Source organism: Armigeres subalbatus, chromosome 1, assembly GCF_024139115.2.
Source record: "Armigeres subalbatus isolate Guangzhou_Male chromosome 1, GZ_Asu_2, whole genome shotgun sequence".
In the NCBI taxonomy this organism is placed as follows: domain Eukaryota; kingdom Metazoa; phylum Arthropoda; class Insecta; order Diptera; family Culicidae; genus Armigeres; species Armigeres subalbatus.
This window is the reverse complement of record NC_085139.1, coordinates 155702302-155724070: the sequence shown is the minus strand read 5'-3', so window position 1 is coordinate 155724070 and position 21769 is coordinate 155702302. Positions and strand designations below refer to the sequence as shown.

Sequence of the window (21769 nt, the reverse complement as noted above, 5' to 3'; positions counted from 1 at the left end):
ACCTCAGCGCCGCCAACGCAGGCTGCCCGACATAAAAACTCAATCTCACTAAGTGATAGCGTTGGCATACACTACATAAACAATGTAGTGCTGCCACCTAGGAGCGAGCCTAGGAGCGATTCGGAATGAACACTAGCGCCAAAAAGTAAAATACGGCAAATTTTAACCATATTTATCAGCACACTAGCACCGCGCAACGGGGGCATAACGACATATTATAAATTCAGTAGAAAACCGAATTATAGCCGCTAACAAAATTGGATTTTTCTCACAATCCAACTTCATTAGCGGCTATAATTCGGATTTGCACTGAATTGATAATACTTCAAAATGACCAGTACAAACTTTTACACAAGCATGCGAATGAAGATGAACGTCTGTTCTCTGTGTTGCAACTCACAATCTCATTTTGACATCCCGATGGCGCTGGTATGCTCTTGCATGCATAACGACACTAGCGCACAGTGGCATTTTTTTATGACGCTAGCGCTGATTCTGCACGGGATAACGGCGACATTCCAAAGTTATTTCTAGATGAACAGTAAAAAGTTATCACAATTGTTATAACATACACGTAAAAAAATAACCTTAGACTACGTTCAGATTATGAGCTATATTACTTGATATAGAGCATCTTGACATCAGTGTTTGTACATCTAGTTTTCACTGGAAATAATGCATATGGCATCTCATGTCAAGATTCGCTATATCAAGTGATATAGCTCATAATCTGAACGTACTATTATAGTACGTTCAGATTATGAGCTATATCACTTGATATAGAGCATCTTGACATCAGTGTTTGTAGATCTAGTTTTCACTGTAAATAATGCACACAGACAAACAGACGTAACAGCTTGAACATTTTTCTGAAAAATCCATCGTTCAACTCCTCTACCACCATCTTGCGAGCATGTTCCACGAAACAATGTTTCGTATGACACTGTCACCAGAAGGCGCTAGAGTGAAATGTCAAACCCGAAGGATTACGACGCTAGCGCCTCTAGTTGTGAAACGCACAATCAATCAAATTCAAATTGATCGTTAAAGCACAGACAAACAGACGTAACACTAGAAAAATTACCATCGACCATGACTTCAACGATCCATTTGAATTTGATTGAGTGCGCAATTCACAACTAGAGGCGCTAGTGTCGTAATCCTTCGGGTTTGACATTTCACTCCAGCGCCTTCTGGTGACGATGTCATACGAAACATCGTTTCGTGTAACATGCTCGCAAGATGGTGGTAGAGTAGTTGAGCGATGGATTTTTCAGAAAAATGTTCAAGCTGTTACGTCTGTTTGTCTGTGGTTAAAGTCATGGTCGATGGTAATTTCTCTAGTGTTACGTCTGTTTGTCTGTGTAATGCATATGGCATCTCATGTCAAGATTCGCTATATCAAGTGATATAGCTCATAATCTGAACGTACTATTATATGTTATGGCAAAAAACCATTCGAAAATACTTATACCACAGAGAACAGACGTTGAAGCTGCACTCACTATGTTGTGATAACTTTTTACTGTTCATTTTGAAATAACTTTGGAATGTCGCCGTTATCCCGTGCATAATCAGCGCTAGCGTTATCAAAAAATGCCACTGTGCGCTAGTGTCGTTATGCATGCAAGAGTATAGCAGCGCCATCGTTTTGTCAAAATGAGATTGTGAGTTGCAATGTCGACGTCGTTGGCGTTGCGGTTCGGTTTGTTTGTTTACACATATTTTGCAAGAAATTTTGTTTGAGCCTCCATGTCTGTTCTCTGTGCTTATACGTGCTTATACTCTTCATTATGCCACCTAATAAATGATCCCATATCAAAAAGCTAATAAAGCTAAAGTGAATGAAAAGTATAAGTTTCCGAATGTATGTGACTAATGCGATGTATAAGTTTTTTCTTATACATGTCATTAAGCTCCTGCTTTGGCAAAAAAGTATTAGAAATATTAATAATAAACAACATTAAATTTTTTTACGTGTAGCGAGTGCAGCTTCAACATCTGTTCTCTGTGCTTCGGTTCCCTTTGTTCTGCTGTCCGGAACATGTTGGGTACCAAGCTGTCAAATCTTATGGATTTTCCTTCTTTGACATTTAGCTCCCCTATCCTCGCCAGCAAAAGATGTTCCGGACAGCGACGACAGCGACAATCTTTATCTGGTACTAAAGTAGTACCAGTAGTACCAGATAAAATCTTTATCTGGTACTATTTACTGGTACAGTATACCCCCGCTAATCCGACAAATGTATGGCCGGACTATCGGGGTTTCTCTCGTTAATCCGACTGTCAAATCCATACAAATGAACCAAAACAAAATCACAGCACAAATTTGAAAATTGACAGCATAATGTGTTTAAATGGATGTTGATACTTTTTAATCCGGAAAATTCCGAACTAGCGAGATCCGGACTAACGAGTCGTCGGACTAGCGAGGTCCGGATAAGCGGGGGGATACTGTACTACTTTTTTTAGGCATTTTAATTTTTATCCGTGATGATTTGCTTTGCTTGCAACGCCATCTGATTGTCATCCGTCATTAGATATGTTTATTCCAAAGATCTGGCAACTCTTGTCCACAAGTAACGGTTTGGCCCTTTTCGGTGATCGCCGCAGTCGTTTTATCAAAATCTGTCAAATTAGTCATTCCATCAAACTTGTAGTGATAGATTTTTAAAATTATAGAAAAAAATTGTTGAAAATAGTGTAGAAATTGTTCTTTTAGCCTATTTCGGAAGTAAAGGGGAGCTGGGAACATAAGTGTGGTGCGTTTCATCGGATTATTTTCCAAACTTCCTACTGGAGGAGGTGTTTTCGTGTGAGCATTCGGGTGGGGTACGACAAGACAGCGAAAGAAAAAAGAAGGTGGACAACCATAAAGAGCAATGGATAGCAAAGGCAGGAATGTAATCGTTTGCGATAATGGAACCGGGGTGAGTTTATCTTTCATAAGTGATAAGAGGGAACCACTCCCTGCTACCAATGTGTGTTGGATTTAGTTCAAATATTAACTTTTTGAGTTGTTTTGAGGACCTTCTTTCATGTATCTCGTGGGAGGTCTCATGTGTAAAAACCGTAGAGACAAAACAGTGCGCAATGTGAATCATACCCTAGCATGGAATGAGAACAAATTCACGTTAGTTTTGTTAGCATACATATTTAAAGGTCTAAACTTTTGTATTCCTTATTTTTCAGTTCGTAAAATGCGGCTACGCCGGCAGCAACTTCCCGGCGCACATTTTTCCCTCAATGGTTGGAAGGCCCATCATCCGAGCGGTCAACAAGATCGGTGATATCGAAGTGAAGGTAAGCAGATCCGGTTTGGAGGGTAGCAATATGATGATACCTCGGCACAATGTCTCACATTGCCGACTCAACATGGAAACAGCATCAGCATCTTCTTCCTAACTATCGATAAGATAAAACAATATCTCTTTTAACCCATCCATTTGGTGTCACCACACAAACGCTCCTCCTCAAGTGAGGAGGAGCGTCCATGAATGGGAATTTCTTACTTATACAGAACAATTTAACTTTTACAGGATTTACATGTTGATGTAAGTCACGTTGGTTACCTTTGTTTGTAACGGACTCAAACAGGAGCAGGTTTTTATGCGCTGAAATGTTTCTGTTTGTTTTCCTCTGTTGAATTTGTTTTTTTATACGTTTTTGCGATTAAAAGATTGTTTATACTAACTCATATTTGTACTTGAACATTTATCTTACATTCCCCACCAGAATCATCATTGAATAATTGCACAGCTGTTGAATTTCGATTTACATATCTAGATGGAAAACTAGCTATAAGTACATCCTATTCAGTAGATTGTTTATGCTTCGACAATTCTTGCCTTCGAGCCTTCGGGATTAGATATAATAGTAGCGTATATACTACGTTATTTATTTTTTGTTTGTGAGACTACAGTTGGGGGCGAAGCTAATGATGTGTAAGTCAGATTACTTCTGAAACCACAACTGGAAAATAAAACATTGATAACTATAATTTTTTTAACGACATTAATATGAACTGAGAATGTACTTTTAGCTATTAAGAAGCATATAACCATCTTCATCTATTTTGACTCATTCTTTGTATTTTTCTGGTTTACCTTTCCTTCTTTTTGTCATATGCCACTACCACCTAACAATCTAACTAATCCATTCCAATGAATGCTGGTTGGCCAATTGCATAAAACACTTTTTATTAAACCCAATTGGATATCCTCCAAATCACTTGTCACCAACTTTTACGATTAACTAACTACGTGAACGTTTTATAAATGTCACCTTGTTGATTTGATTTGCATTAAGGATGTTGAAGCCACTACCCTTGCAGCCTGTAATGTCGTTTTCGGTTATTGCTGGGTCGAACCTAGTTCTGCCCCGGATCCGCTCTAACAGCTGTCAAAACGTTCGGTTATTCGTTCAGGTTGGATCGCGATCCGCACCAGATCCGACCCAAAACGAACGAGGTTCGCTCTGCCGATTTATCGAGATCGAACCTAGGTTCACCAATACATTCGAACACAAACTGTCAAACAGGTGTTTATGTTTACGCTAAAGGAAAATGAAAACATGAAAGACACGGAAGGGTGCGGATGGGTATTTGACTTTTAATCGTTTTTGTTTCATTTGTTGAATTTATCAATTTTGTTGCTGTCTTGCACGTAAAAATGGATTATTTTAATTGTGTGTTGTCTTCAAGTTTCTCTGATGGTGAAATGGGTTCAGATACCGACATATTTTTTGCAGATTACTTCAGACGGTAGCTCCGTTATAAACAAAATGATGGTTAAAAATTTTGATAATTTTTATTCACTATTACGTTGTGTATTCGATTATATGCTTTAGGTATAATTGTTCTCTCAATGGGAAAATAGCGTACCGGAGTATCGGATTATTATTTATACCAAAATGTTCATACCATTATTTTATTCGTTATTGCAGTTCTGTGAATAATTTGTTTAAGGTTAAGGATTTGATGAATATAAACATAATGTATTAACCCTTTATATGGCAGTGATAACTATATTGCCATCAACAAATGATACGTTTTTCTGATTATTTACAATAGTTTTGTTAATTATTCACCTTGCAGAGGGTATATTTGCTACCTAGTAACACTCCAGATGATACTTGGCCAGAAAATAAATTCAAATGTAAATTTAGGAACAGTTTTATACGAATTGAGCATAATTTTAGAGTGGAAGAAGAATTTTTAGTTGTAATTCGTTAAAAAACCGACAAAAACATATTTTACCCCGTTGATATTTATTATGTTGAATCTCCTGTTATGTAGTGGAAAATTATGTAGAGAAAAATTATTTGCCTTTCTTGTATATTTGGTTTTTGCAGTTTTGGCGAAATCGCGGTTTATCCCAAAGGATCCCCTCTTGGGAGGAAAATACAAAAATGTTAGTCAACTCTTGTGCGATTTGATTCTTTGTTTTAAAATAAAAGGCCCCAAATCTCACTAAATTGTCTATTGGATTTTTTTACAAAGCGTTTCCATATTTTCTTGTTCTATTACATTTGAATGACATAATTGATAATTCAAATGTAACACAATCACTGTTATCCAGAACGCCACTTAGAACCAGTATAACAGTTTATCGGGAAACACGGATTGGCATAATTACCGGAAATGTTCCAGAGCGCCAAAATTCCTTCACGGCAATCTACATTGCCGTCGCCATTCATCACAAGCTTCTAATCACATAAATTTATTGATGGATTAACTGTCATTGTTAAAATAACCAATTAACAGAAGAAAAATCTGACTTCCCCATTCAATTTATATAATAAGAAACAAAATAACACTAATAACAAAATTCAAAAGATAAAGTCTGTATAGAATCTGATAAAATATTTATATTTCTGCCTATCAGCTGGCAGTGCGAATTGAAAACAAAACAGATGATAGGGCTTGAGATCTCACTAACACCATCATACTGACTCGATCCCGATTCGTTTTTCGTTCGGTTATTCAGAGTCGGGGTCGGACCTGACCCAGGTCTAAAACCGAAAACGACATAAGTATTTGTACTAGCAACGAAAGAGTTTTGCTTTTCCACGATTAAGGTTTGTTGCTTCTAGACTAATAGCGTTGGCTGGAAAATTAGGATTTATTTTAATTCTTATACTAAAGGTATTGCGACTTAGAAAAAAAAACAGTCTTATATCAAAGCATAACATGCTTTAACTCTGTCAACGCTTGTTATAGTTCCTTTAAAACGTTGTATTGATCGAATTTCGTACTTGATAAAAGAGTCACTTCAACAGCACCCAAACAAGTGACATTCAGCACACGAGTTTATTTATTTATTTAAGGTCTACATCAACAGACTACTTCTCTGTTGGTGGAAGTGGAAGATGACTTGCGGACCCTCCGTAGACTGCGTGGTTGGCGACGTGTAGCCATGGACCGAGCCGAATGGAGAAGACTCTTATATACCGCACAGGCCACTTCGGCCTTAGTCTGAATAAATAAATAATAAATCAACAGACTACTTATGTCCTAATGATGGTAATAACACATCAATTAGCTAGCCCTTTACTAATTTGACTGTGCAAATTAATATGGCTTGGTTTTGCCCCAAAGTTCCGCCAGCCCGAAATTCAGTTCGCCTCAATATTTGGCCGTATAAGTCAAATATGCCACATATTTGAAAAAACATTCAATTTTAAAATTTGAATCTATGTTAGTAATGTTATTAGAATTTTGAAAAGTTCACTCCAATAGGAACGTGTTGTCCAGTGAATAAAATGGCTTAAGGACAAAGGACAAGCCTTCCGGAATCCAAAACCAAATGCACTCGCGTTTTCAAGAGCACCACATTCAAAACGGAAGCCACGAACAGCTGTAATTTTTATTACCCCGACGCGACGCAGCAAAGATGCAGTATTAAAAATCAAAAAAGCAATTGGGGATTGCGTAATAGTCGGCTAGGTGCGTGGAAGTTGATTTCCCGGAGCACGCTACTGCAGTTAATGTTGTCACGGATTATGTCAAAAATAAAAAGTCGTAAATACATTCGGCGCTTGGAGAGTGTTTGCAAACCAATGTGCGCACATCTGTCCTCATACGGAGGCAGGTTATCGGGATTGGTCCATGGCAGCTGTCGTAATGCGAATCTGACGAAACGTTTCTGGATGCTTTCTATGGTGATGCATGATTTGAACTCCGTACGCAAGAATGCCTCGGACCAATGAGCAGTATAGTGTCATCGAATTATGCAGTGCTGCAGGAAGCCAAGCATAGTGTTGGCTTTAGAGATTGTCATGGATATGTGCTCGTTGAACCGAAGGTCCAAGGTAAGGCCAAGATCCTTTATGGATTTAACTCTCATAAGCGGTAACATAATAAGCGGAAAAAGTAATGATTCTGCATTTGGTGGCGTTGGCTTGCATTCCGTTTATCTGACACCACGATGAAAAGCGCACAATGTTGGCTTGAAGTGCATAGCAATCTAAAGCTGACTTTACGACTCGGCAAATTTTCAGGTCATCCGAAAAAAATGAAGCTAGCACGAGTGTACACAAACGACGTTGATAAATAGCGCAAAAATTAAAGGTCCTAGATGACTCTTTTGTGGAACGCCAGACGGAATCTCGAATTCATCGGAAGTGGCTTCACGAATCTTAAGGCTTTTCTTGAAGTCAAATACAAAAATAATCCAGTTGACGATCCACGACGGTAGACCAAGACGGTTCAGTTTCAAAATAACAAGATCGTGCGGAACTTTATCCAATGCCTTCGAAAAGTCAATGTACACAGCATCTACTTGTTCCCGCTTTTCGATGCATCCGCCTCTGGCACAGTGGTGCCAACAACTATCCCACCCGGTTAACACGGTCTGGGACTCACGCAACGCTCGATATCTGCATCACCACCATGGACGATCACATCTCCCAGCCGGTCGTTTATCAAGATCTCAGCTCGGACCACTACCCGGTGGATGAAGTGGGGACTTCAATCAGTCGGCGCCAGCTACCCCGGCGAAACTATCACCGAGTCGGCAACATCGACTTAAACGGCTACGGCTATTAAACTAGACTAGGCGCGTCATATGGAGGTCTGTTGCCGCTGGGCGCACTGACTCAGGCGGGTCATCCGAGGTGTTTCCCGAGCTGAACTCCAGAGACAGCTGTCAACGGATGACTGACATCGGAGAATGACAGCGAATAATAAAGCCGAGTCATCGAGAGTGTATACCGATTTCTAAACCTACCTAAACTAAATTCGTTCTAAAATCTATTGAAGTTTGTTGCTACTTATTCTAGTGAATTCTACCATATGTGAGTAATTTCTATGCTACTAAAAGGTGAACTAAATTGAATTCTTATTAAATTTATAGTTCCTAGAAATAATACGAGTGCAACTGAAACCTTGAGTGGAGGTATTCCATGCACGCTTGTACACCGATAGTGTGAGTAACTTTGTTCTTAACCTAAAATAGTTGCTAATAAATAATCTTGCAGTTTAAAGCTGCACTATACCCAAAATCAGTGCTGCTAAGAACCCGGTGGAAGAAGTGCCCTCCCTCTCGTTCGTCGTCACACAACTTTAAAACTATCGTGATGAGTGCCGGCGTGAATGAATCTACACGCACAATGGATCCGGATAAGACGGGAGGTTGTGTGAACTGTTCACGCCCCGTCACATTCGATAATTTTGTGCAGTGCGACCAATGCGATAGCTGGTGGCACATGCGCTGCGCAGGTGTAACGGAGTCGGTGTCAGAGAGACCCTGGACGTGTCGTAATTGTCTTCCAACGAGTATCAACACAAGATCCACCAATAAGTCTGCCAGGATTGCGCTAAGGCTACAAAAGTTGGAGGAAAAACGTGCAATTCAGCAACGCGCAGCTGAGGCCGAGAAAAGAGCCATCGAGCTGGAGAAGAAACTTTTACGAGAAAGTACAGAAAAGTACACCCTATTGGAGGAGCAACTAGAAGACGACAGGGACAGCATCAGCAACCGGAGTCGAGTAAGTCAAAGGGCAAAGGAACAACAAGTGACTCTATGGGTGGATCAACAATCGCCGGATAATGCGCTGGGAGATGAAGCCGCCGGAGGAGCCTTGGAGCAAGGGGAACTGGTCAATCGTTACAACTCTACAACAAGGTGTCAAGAAGCAGCCCATTCGTCGAAAGACAACGTCAAGCAGCCTACAATGCCTCTTAGTTCATCACAAGGGATGCAGTTCAAGGGAACAGATCAACTACAAAATCAAGGGAATCAGCAGCGAAATACCGGCGCGATTCCCAAAGTGTTTCCGAAACAACATGCCATCGAGCGTGGCCGAGTTACAGCAGGTAATCGTATCCGCCCTGCATCTCCCCCACGGCCATCAGGTAAGTCATTTAATAATCCTGTTATACCACCAAGAGGTCCGTCTCAACCAAATAGTTCTTATCTGGACCTGCTAATAGCGAAGTTAGGGTCGATAAGCCCGATACTAGACGATACAAGTTCGGCACGACCTGTTGGGACTGAACCTGCTCTCCCAGGTCATCCCGCCCCTACGGTTCCTCTTTCCACACCTTTGGGGAGGAACGAAATTCAAAATGCTCTTCAAGCGAATCTATGCAATACAGCCAATACAGTTCAGCCAAATATATCCGCAGCTAATCCAACTCCACAAATGCCCGCATTTAGCCCTTCCCCCTCGCAGTTAGCCGCCCGTCAAGTCATGGCACGTGATTTACCAATATTTTCCGGTGACCCCGCGGATTGGCCAATTTTCATAAGCAGCTTTACCAACACTACGCTGGCTTGTGGATACAATGGCGCTGAGAACCTAGCTCGTCTTCAGCGCTGCTTAAAAGGTCACGCATACGAATCTGTCAAAAGCAGATTACTGCTTCCCGAATCAGTTCCCCAAGTCATAGATACCTTACGTTTGTTATACGGGCGGCCAGAATTGTTGATCAGTGTTTTGCTACAAAAAGTGAGAAGTGTTCCAGCACCAAAATCGGACAAACTAGAAACCATCATCGACTTCGGAATGGTAGTACGAAGCCTGTGTGATCACTTGGAAGCTGCTGATGCACGGGAACATCTGTCCAACCCAACTTTACTGATGGAGCTGGTAGACAAACTACCAGCACACACCAAGATGCAATGGGCGGATCACATGCAGCAGCATCCTGTCGTTAATCTGAAAACCTTCAGTGACTTCATGCATGGAGTGGTTACAGCGGTCAGCCGAGTAACGATGTACGTGGGCGCAACGAGCAGTAGCCAGCCGAAACCGCGACAAAAGGGAGTAATCAACAGCCACACTTTCAATGAGGTTGAAGGTCGAAATGAGCGTGTTTGTGGTTGCTGCAGAAAGTCTGGGCATCGTGTAGCAGAATGTGCAATTTTCAAGTCATACACGGTGGACGATCGGTGGAAGTTCGCGCAGACGCACGGTAGACGGAACTGTAGAAGTGCAACACAATGCGTTTTCGAAGGATGTCAATTCCGCCACCACCCGTTACTGCATTCAAATCGTTCCAGCGGTCAGCCTACATCAGGGGTGTCAACGGTGCAGAATCATACTCATCGGGAATATAAACAAGGCCTACTTTTTCGTATTCTTCCCGTCATCGTCTCAGGGCCTCGAGGTGCAATCAAAACCTTGGCATTCTTGGACGATGGTTCAGATCTATCGCTGATAGAGAGTAGTCTGATGGAGCAGCTAGGAATTGATGGATGGACAAAACCGTTGTGCCTCAAATGGACGGGGAACGTGACAAGAGTCGAGTCGGAGTCAAAACAAATTCAAGTTTTGATCAGAGGGTCGAACAGTATACGAAACAATTTTCTCTCAATGACGTTCGCACCGTGAAAGAACTTACGCCACCAGAGCAAAGTCTTGAGTACGAACTACGAAGATCTAGCACAACGTTACCGGTATCTACGAGGTCTGCCGATCGCCAGCTATGAGAAAGCCGCTCCACGACTGTTGATCGGAATCAGTAATGTAAACCTCACGGTGCCGCTACAAGTAAAAGAAGGAAGGAAAGGTGAGCCCATCGCCGTAAAAACCAGGCTCGGATGGAGCATCTTCGGTAAGCAAACCGCCCACAACCTAAACTTCCAAGCATGCGACTGCGACCAAGAACTATACAACGTCGTGCGAGACTACTTCACCATGGAGGATGCAGGTGTGAAGCCAGCGCCAGTGCCAGAGCCCGAGGAGGTTAAACGTGCCAAGAGTATTATGGAACAGACGACTATACGCGTCGGAGGAAGGTTCGAGACAGGCCTGTTGTGGAAGCAAGAAGACATAGAATTTCCGAATAGCTACAACATGGCAACCAAATGTTTCGAGTGTCTGGAGCGCAAGATGAGTCGAGACCATTTGTTAGCAGCGAACCTGAAGAATCAGATTGCGGAGTACTTGCATAAAGGCTATGCGCATCGGGCAACGAAAGACGAGCTAGACCAGGTGGACCCCAAACGCGTCTGGTATTTGCCGCTGAGTGTAGTCGTAAATCCACGAAAGCCCGGTAAAGTTCGTCTAGTATGGGATGCAGCCGCCAAAGTTGATGGCATTTCACTAAATTCTATGCTGCTAAAAGGACCAGACCAGCTCACGTCGCTTCCGACAGTGTTATTTCGTTTTCGGCAGTATTGGGTGGGAGTCTCTGCAGACATAAAAGAGATGTTTCATCAGTTGCTGATACGAGATAGAGATCGCCATGCTCAGCGCTTCGTATTCCGTAATGATCCGGCAGAGCAGATGGAAATTTACGTCATGGATGTAGCAACCTTCGGAGCCACATGTTCGCCAGCGTCAGCGCAATATGTAAAGAACATCAACGCTGCTGATTTTGCCTATGAGTTTCCACGAGCGGTAGAAGGTATTCTCGAAAATCATTATGTAGATGACTTCCTCGACAGTTTTGAAAGCGAAGAAGAGGCGGTACTTGTGTCTCAACAAGTGAGAACCATTCACCAACATGGAGGTTTCCATCTAAGAAACTGGCTTTCGAATAGCGGTAAAGTGTTGAGTGAAATGAAAGAGGAAGAGACGGTGGAAAGCAAGAATCTTTGCTTAAGTACGACGGAAGGGAGCGACCGTGTGCTGGGATTGCTGTGGTTAATGGTTGAAGACGAACTTTGTTTTTCTATAAATATGAAAACCGAAGTGCAGGAGGTTACAGCGGTGATCGGCCAACTAAGCGGCAGATGCTGAAATGCCTGATGGGCATATTCGATCCGTTGGGACTCCTCAGTGTGTTTCTTGTGCACGGCAAAATACTTCTTCAGGATGCGTGGCGAGCAGGACTGCAGTGGGACGAAAAGGTGCCGGAATGTATATTCAACCGATGGATCATATGGACTGGGCTATTCAACAAGATTAGTGACATACGAATCCCTCGTTGTTACTTCCCGCGAGCAATCAAGGACACATATTAACAACTACAACTTCACATCTTCGTAGACGCGAGTGAAGCTGCATTTTCTGCTGTGGCTTATTTTAGGATAGTCAACACTGACGGTAGAGCTGAATGTACTATAGTCGCTGCTAAAACGAAGGTTGCGCCACTCAAGCCACTCTCAATCCCTCGCTTAGAGCTACAAGCGGCAGTTCTGGGAAGTCGCCTATTGTCCTTTGTACAGGACCCGATCAGGAACCCATAACAAAATTATAACTCAATTCTATCAATGGTTGTTATTTAAAACAACGTGTGTTATAATTAGATAATTCGATAAAAATGTGTCTTCGACCAGTTTTATTTCATATCAAAATTATAACAACATTAGTTATGTATATTTACACAAAATAATTGCCTACATTTTTTAATATTGGAAAAAAGCGGAGGTAATCACCTCCAGTATAACTTGAATCAATGTTCGATGTTAATAGCTAGTACAAAGTTAATTGCCTACATTATGGATGGAAATCCGGCGTTGTAGCGTACCACATTTTTATACGTGATGTAGGCAATTACCATGAAAGTAGATTTTTGTACCTCATAATCATATCAACGGTTGTTATAATGTTGAAATGAAGGTAACAACCTCTGATATAATTATGTTACGGCTAGAGGGAATTTTGATATAATTTTTGTTATTTTAACAACTAACCAGCCAATTTTATAACACATTTTGTTACATTATTTTTCTGAAATATATAACTCCCCTTGTTATAATTTTGTTATGCATTCTTGATCGGGGAGGGTCACAATATCGAAGTGAGAAGAAGATTTCTGTGGAGTGATTCAGCAACCGTGTTGGCCTGGTTGCGAGCCGACCATCGCCGGTACAAACAATATGTTGCGTGTCGCGTAGGAGAACTACTGTCAACAACGGACGTAGCAGAATGGCAATGGGTGCCCAGTAAACTCAACCCAGCGGATGCAGCGACAAAATGGAGAAAGAATCCCTGTCCCGAAGCAACCGACGAGTGGTTCAGAGGCCCGGACTTCCTCCGTCTACCAGAAGAAGAATGGCCGAAACAAACCAATGAACGTATTCAGCCCGAAGAGGAATTAAGAACTTGTTTCGTAATCCAAAGAACAACAGCCCCAGCTACACTAGTGGATTTCTCTCGTTTTTCGAAGTGGCGCCGGTTGTTGGGAGCAGTTGCCTATGCTCACCGATTCGTAGACAATTGCAGGCGTAAATGTCAAGGAGAAGATTTGAAGTTATCGTATTTGAGACAAGAGGAATTGAAGAAAGCTAAGAACACACTTTTGAAAATGCGGTGCAGTGGGAGAAATATCCTAATGAGATGAACTTGTTATCGAGGACGGGAACAGAAGGCCAGAATGAATTACACAAACGGAGTGACTTGTATCAGCTAACACCAATAGCAGATGAGAATGGATTTTTGCGAGTCGGTGGAAGAACAGAAGCAGCGCCTCATAGTACGTTCGACGCTAGGTTTCCAGTAATCCTCCCGAGAAAACATCCAATAACATCCAATCGTGGAAGATTTTCACCGCACCTTTCGCCATGGAAATTCGGAAACAGTTGTAAATGAAATTCGTCAATTCTACTACATCGCTCGGTTGAGGACGGTGGTGAAGCAAATAGCAGCAGGGTGCCAATGGTGCAAGGTGGCGAAGGCAACACCAAAGGTGCCGAGGATGTCGGCGCTTCCTGTAGCTCGACTTTCGTCATTTACTCGGCCGTTTACGTACATCGGGATAGACCTGTTTGGACCGTTGTCCGTGAAAGTAGGACGAAGCACTGCAAAACGTTGGATATGCTTGTTCACATGCTTGACTACTCGCGCCGTCCATGTAGAGGTTGCTTACAGTTTATCAACGACATCCTGTGTGAAGTGCATTCGTCGTTTCGTCAGCCGTCGTGGCTCTCCGGCGGAGATTTATACCGATAATGGCACCAATTTCCAGGGTGCAGAGAACGTGTTGAAAAAGCAGATTACAGAAATACACGAAGAAATAGCGGCAACGTTTACAAACACAGATACTAAGTGGATCTTCATACCGCCAGGAGCACCTCACATGGGCGGTGCGTGGGAAAGAATGGTGCGGTCGATCAAGACAGCCATGCAAGCCGCGTACAACAATGATCGGAAACTGGACGACGAAGGTCTGGAGACTTTGGTCGTTGAAGCAGAAGGCATCGTGAACAGTCGACCGCTTACGTACCTGTTGTTCTTAACCTAAAATAGTTGCTAATAAAAAATCTTGCAGTTTCAAGCTGCACTATACCCAAAATCAGTGCTGCTAAGAACCCGGTGGAAGAAGTGCCTCCCTCTCGTTCGTCGTCACAAGGTCCAAAGGTGGTGGCAGCACTACGAAGAGCACTTGAATGGCGATGTGGCAAAAAACGTGGGCGGTATGATGACGCACCTGGGAGCACACTTCAAGAAATTGAGGAAAAATTTGGCCGGCTGAAAACAACAAAGCCCCTAGAGTTAACCAACTAGCAGGAGAGTTATTGAAACACGATGGTGAGGCACTGGCTAGAGCGCTGCGCTGGGAAATTACCAAGGTTTGGTAGGATTATGTTCTGCCGCAGGAGTGGATGGAAGGTGTCGTGTGTCCCATCTACAAAAAGAGCGATTAGCTGGATTGTAGCAAGAGAGTTCGCGGGGCAGTACATGAGCGAACGCTTTACTACAGACTAGGTGTTCGCCGTACGCCAAATATTACAGAAATGTCGCGAATACAACATCATCTATTCATCGACTTCAAAACTGCATATGATACAATCGATCAAGGTCAGCTATGGCAATTCATGTCAAGGCAACGATGAATCGGGTGATATGCGTAGTTCGAGTTTCAGGAGCATTCTCGAGTCCCTTTGAAAATAAAATTTTACTATGTCTGAAACTCGATTATGCATATGCACAACATGTGATAGATTTAGTTCGGAAAAGGTATTGGATGGTAACCGCCCCTTCGGTGGGCCTTGATTCCACGACCCCAGTACGCTAGACAGGTGCTTTCTCTACTAAGCTACGAAGGACCTCCGTCGTCCTGAAGCAAGTGTGTAGGAGCCGGACAATACTACTCATCCTACTTGGTTGGCATGCGTACGTAAATACATATGAGAGAGTTAGTTCTGAAAATGTATTGCGAGAGTTCGGCTGGTGGCCCGGTGCTGGGAATTTGGTTTCATCAGTACCCGCTAAGCTGCGGAGGACGACGGAGGTCCTTCGTAGCTTAGTAGGGTAAGCACCTGTCTAGCGTACTGGGGTCGTGGAATCAAAGCCCACCGAAGGGGCGGTTACCCTCCAATACCTTTTCCGAACTAAATCTATCACATGTTGTGCATATGCATAATCGAGTTTCAGATATAGTAATTAATTTCCACTCCGGGTGGCTTAATACCCGGCATATAGGCAATTAACTTTGAATGTAATAAAATTTTGAAAAATGTAATTCAAATTTTCAAAAATTGTAAAATTAGTGTATGTAATAGTCGCAATTATCACACCCCTTTGCTATCGTTTACAGACGCTAGTTATCTTTTGTAACGCAAGATGGTGTGAATGTGCTGTCTCTTGTCTAATATATGGGGATTCATTGTACTCGTGTACTTGGGCCCACTGGTGATTACCGATAACGACACCAGCAGACAAATTCAAATCATAACAGGAAATCGTACGTACTTTGCACTCTGCAAAACGCTCATTAACCCGGTAGTACTCTACGGATACGAGACGTGGACAGTGCGCGCACTTGGAGTTTTCGAAAGGAAAGTGTTGCGTACTATCTATGGAGTGCGTGTTTTCTCTTGTTTCGGATAGCAAAAGGATCGCGCGATCTGCTGAAAAATTGTGCTCTGCATTGCGCGGCCAGTAATAAAGATAATCAGTTCAGTGCGTGTTTTTCCGGAGTAGCCATCGAGCAAGCGTTGTGCAGTGCGTGTTTTAGTCGTCGCAAAGTAGGGGAACAGACGGCTTTGGCAGGTTTTGTTCTATTATTGGCAAGGGGGTTTTTGTCGACCGAATTTTATGAAATTTGGCCACAATATTCTTTGATATGCAAAGAATGTTTGGGCCAAATTTGAGCATAATCAGTCATAAAAAACCCCCCTGCCAATAATAGAACAAAACCTGCCAAAGCCGTCATTACCCCTAGTTGAGATATCAAATCAGTCTTGGGGAAAATACGTAAGACACGCGTTGCTTTTCCGTTTTTGTATACAAATTGACTATGAGAACGTGGCCGGCATCGTTATTGGTCTTGAATTAAAAGAAACTCCGAAGCATGTACAGTGTGAATAGCTTTCTAGTCCCGAGAAAACTATTCAATTGGTGAGCTGTGCATTATTTGTTGTTTCTCGGCCAATCACGACTAGCAACTACGATGTGTACAGTCAATCAAACTAAGCTAAGCAAGCTAAGCTAAGGAAAGTGTTGGGTACGATGCATGGAAAAGGCGAATGAACCACCCCGAGCAGGAGCGGCGACCTCGATAACAGAAGTTGGTATGAACTAGGTGTGCATAAGAGGTAAAATACCAAACAATAATATCAAAAATTCATATGCAAAATAGTTTAAGCATAACATGCTAAGGTATTTTATTACTACACGAATAATAATATATTATGTGTTAGGTATTGTAATAACGTATTTTGTGCCTGAAGTATTTTGCATATTCATTTTTGGTATCACTTCTTTGGTATTTTACCTCTCATGCACACCTAGTTCATACCAGTGTAAGGTATCAATAACAAAACGAAGTATTATTGAGTTATATTATTATAAGTAATAATAAGTTATATATCGAAGTATTGTATTCTGCTCGGGATGAATTGCAACAGCTGTTGGGAGAACCATCCATAGTTTACACCACGAAAATCGGAAGATTGCGGTGGGCCGGGCACGTAGCTAGAATGTCGGACAATAACCCGGTGAAAATGGTTCTCGACAGCGATTCGCACGCACAAGAAGACGAGGTGCGCAGCGAGCGATCAGGTTGAAGACAATTTACGGACCCTCCTCAGACTGCGTGGCTGGCGACGTGCAGCCATGGACCGAGTTGAATGAAGAAGACTTTTTAGTACTGCACAGGCCACTCCGGTCTTTTTCTTCTTCTGCTTTTTACTGGCATTAGAACCCCCATTGGGACATTGCCGCCTAGATGTTTAATGTTCATTCAGCACTTCCACAGTTATTAACCGCGAGGTTTCTAAGACAAGTTTCCATTTAGTATATTTTGTACAGTACAAAGTGCGTTTTGCTCTGCCCGATGTGTAATACGTTCACACTAAGGTCTATCGATTCTATTTATAGTAGTTAAGTGTATTACAAACTCCATCCAAAGTTCAAAAAAGAGAGAACATCGTTTTATAATTGTTCAGTACCATTCCTCAGCCACATTGTAGATAAGTAATTTGTTCTGTGTTTTTTTTCTTTTTACCACCATCAACAAATATTTTTGTGATCATCCGATATATGGATCCTACTTGCATATGTTCAAATAAATGCCCTGTTTTGAGTTTGCGCTTGGTTTTATTCCTACTTACTTACAAAACGCTCCTGTCCGTAAAGTTTGAGCGATCTTAGTTACTAACATTTTCTTGAATTCCCTCGTAGGATCTTATGGTGGGCGATGAAGCTTCGCAGTTGCGCTCCCTCCTCGAAGTGTCGTACCCGATGGAAAATGGTGTGGTTCGGAACTGGGAGGATATGTGTCACGTGTGGGACTACACGTTCGGGCCGAGAAAGATGAACATAGACCCAACCAACACGAAGATCCTGCTTACCGAACCCCCGATGAATCCCACCAAGAATCGGGAAAAGATGATCGAAGTGATGTTCGAAAAGTATGGCTTCGATTCTGCGTACATTGCGATCCAGGCCGTGCTAACCTTGTACGCCCAGGGCCTAATCAGTGGCGTCGTGATCGATTCCGGTGATGGCGTGACACACATCTGTCCGGTTTACGAAGAATTTGCCCTCCCTCATCTGACGCGACGTCTCGACATTGCCGGTCGGGACATCACGCGGTACCTAATCAAACTGTTGCTGTTGCGCGGATATGCATTCAATCATTCCGCTGACTTTGAAACTGTTCGCATGATGAAAGAAAAGCTTTGCTATATCGGGTATGATATTGAGATGGAACAACGTCTGGCCCTGGAAACGACCGTTCTTGTGGAATCCTATACGGTAAGTTCAAAAAAGTCTTCATTTACCCTATGCCTATGTACTCTTCAGAATTCTCACCCCATTCATTTGCGGATCAAGGCGTTTGCCATTTTAATCAGTATTACGAGTGATAAGTTGCTATTCAACACTTAGCTAGGATTTTCACACTGTCGCTCCAGGAGCGAAAGTTTCCTGATGAATGGAAGATGTCGCACATGTTTCCCGTTTACAAAAAAGGCGACAAAAGGAATTTACAAAATTACCGAGGCATCACATCCTTATGTTCTTGCTCCAAAGTATTCGAGATAATCATGAATGACGTTTTATTCAGTGCCAGTAAAGCGTACATCTCTACTGCACAGCACGGCTTCTATCCAAAGCGATCTGTAGAAACGAATTTAATAGAGTTTGTTTCGCTGTGTGTTCGCACCATGGACTCCGGTGGTCAAGTTGATGCAGTTTATACGGATTTGAAAGCAGCGTTCGACCGCGTCGACCATGGAATATTGCTTGCAAAGTTAGAACAACTTGGAGTTAGTCGCCATCTAGTGTGCTGGTTCAAATCATATCTGTCGAACCGATTGCTTTCTGTGAAAATCGGTTCTTCACAGTCTGAATACTTCTCAATACTTCTGGTGTACCACAAGGAAGTAATCTGGGGCCTCTCTTGTTCACGCTGTTTATCAACGAACTCTCCTGACTTCTACCTCCTGGTTGTCGTTTGTTTTATGCGGATGATGTTAAAATGTTTAAGATTATCAACAGCATCGAGGATTGTGAAGAACTGCAATCGCATGTGGATAGAATGGCGAACTGGTGTTCTGCTAATCTCCTGACGCTCGGTATTCAAAATGTAATGCTATTTCCTTTTATCGGAAACAAGCCGATAGTTTTTGACTATTATATCTCTGGTACTACCCTTGAAAGAATGAATATGATTAGGGATTTAGGAGTCACACTGGATCAAGACATGACATTCAAGCCGCACTATAACGACATCATCGCAAAAGCTAATCGGCAACTCGGATTCATTTTCAAACTATCTGAAGACTTCCGGGACCCTCATTGCCTTAAATCTCTGTACTGCTCTTTAGTTCGTTCTATCCTTGAATTTTGTGCTGTAGTTTGGAGCCCTTATCATAGCGTCTGGATCTCAAGGCTAGAAACCGTGCAGCGTAGATTCGTGCGTTATGCACTTCGGCACCTTCCATGGAGGGATCCCGTTCATCTTCCCGCATATGAGGATCGATGTAGACTACTTGGTATTGACACTCTTCAAATGAGAAGGAATAGATCGCAAGGCCTTCATGGCCAAAATCGTGACTGGTGAAATTGACTCTCCGGAACTTCTCATGAGGTTAAATCTTTATGCTCCGGAACGAACAATGCGTCAACGAGATTTCCTGCACCTTTCTCCGCGTAATCGAATGTATGGCATGAATGAACCTTTCCGTGCTGCTGCGGCTGCTTTTAACAACATTTATAGGCTATTTGATTTTAACTTACCATTGACCACTTTTTTAAGAAGATTGTAATCGTTTAATGTATATTTGTTTAAATTTACTATATTCATTAAGACTACCAAATGTCAGATGAATCAATACAATAAACATAAACATAAACATAAACACCATATATGGTCATGCGTATTGTAGTATTAGATACCTACTCTTCGTCAAGCTCGTAATCTCGCATCCAGCCTAAAGAGCACTGACTTGCGTAGAAAATCAACACAAATCGTGAAAGCACATTCCACAAACTTTTTTTTCCTTTTCCTACAGCTACCGGATGGTAGAGTGATCAAGGTCGGCGGCGAAAGATTCGAAGCGCCGGAGGCTCTTTTCCAACCCCATCTGATTAACGTCGAAGGCCAGGGGATTGCCGAGTTAGTGTTTTCCACCATCCAGGCGGCGGACATCGACATGCGGTCGGAACTCTACAAGCACATTGTACTGTCCGGCGGATCCACCATGTACCCGGGACTGCCCAGTCGGCTGGAGCGTGAAATCAAACAGCTCTATTTGGAGCGCGTGCTAAAGAACGATAGCGAGAAGCTATCCAAGTTTAAAATACGCATCGAGGATCCTCCCAGACGGAAAGATATGGTCTTCATTGGTGAGTTCTGAGAGACCAACGGTTGTCCAATACAGGTAATCTAATTACATCTATCCACAGGAGGTGCCGTGTTAGCTGAAGTAACCAAGGATCGGGATGCCTTCTGGATGTCCAAAGCCGAGTACCAAGAACAGGGTTTAAACGTATTGAAGAAGCTCAGCGCACGAACTAGTAACTAGGCCAAAAAATCCCCCTACACTAAGATAACGCTTCCTTTTACTCTCTCACTAAACTACCGATCGACTTGTGTTGGCCAGTTGGCTTTAATTCTACTGCATGAAGTCAGATCACTAGCTAGTTGCATTTCCTGCCCTGGGTAAATTTAATCGGGCGGGTGGATTCAATTTCCAATGATAGCGAAAAAAATGCATTTACCCTTATATAACTAGCCCAAAATCAGAATTCGAGAGCATTGAAACGAAGTATTTCACAGTTGATTAACCCACATGACGTACTGTCCCCTTGTTGTGTACGTTGCGTTTGAGCGTTTAATTAAATTTAGGACCTATAGAATAGATTTAGCGAAAGGCTGTAAATGCAGTGTAAACATCAAAACATTTTTTATCCATTGTAAAACTTATTTTACTATCGGTTCTTAAGAAACGAATTTAAGTTAGATTTTTATAGTATTGTATTTCTGGAGCAAATTAAAACAATTATTTTTCGTGATACACTAGACCGCTTTGTGATGCCATTTTCCTTAGAAAAGAAATATCCTGCAACACAGTTCATCCTGAATACCTACCATTAGGTATTTTAAATGGAATTTCACTGTTTTTCTATATTGCCTCACCTTCACTGCCTTTCTTCGCATAACTGTCCCACTAATATCAGAATCGACTGCATCTGTACATTTTATCAATATTTTTTTAAAGTAATTAGCGTGGGCAAAACTTTTTCAAAACATAATACGGCACAGGAGAGGACTATTTCCGTTCCATTATCGGTAGGGAGAGCAATCACATCGCTACCAACGACAGCGGCCTACGACTAGTAAATTTCGCTGCTGCCAGAGCGAATGACCATCAGTAACGAGTAACGAAAAGCGATTGATCGTTTACCAAACCGTGGGCTACTCTGG

At 42.3% G+C, this 21769-nt stretch overlaps 1 protein-coding gene across 2 annotated transcripts; it reads left to right on the top strand.

Moving 5' to 3' along the window:
- Positions 1–2600: 2600 nt before the first annotated feature.
- LOC134205350 (actin-related protein 2) lies at positions 2601–21364 on the top strand. 2 transcript variants are annotated; one of them, XM_062680528.1, is made up of 6 exons: positions 2601–2930; positions 3193–3303; positions 3540–3554; positions 18019–18594; positions 20355–20688; positions 20749–21364. In XM_062680528.1, the coding sequence occupies exons 1-6, from the start codon at positions 2883–2885 to the stop codon at positions 20865–20867; spliced, it is 1203 nt and encodes a 400-aa protein (XP_062536512.1). In that variant the 5' UTR covers positions 2601–2882; the 3' UTR covers positions 20868–21364. The 2 variants fall into 2 exon arrangements, with proteins under 2 accessions (XP_062536512.1, XP_062536513.1); XM_062680529.1 differs by lacking the exon at positions 3540–3554 and having other exon boundaries at positions 2603–2930.
- Positions 21365–21769: the final 405 nt, after the last annotated feature.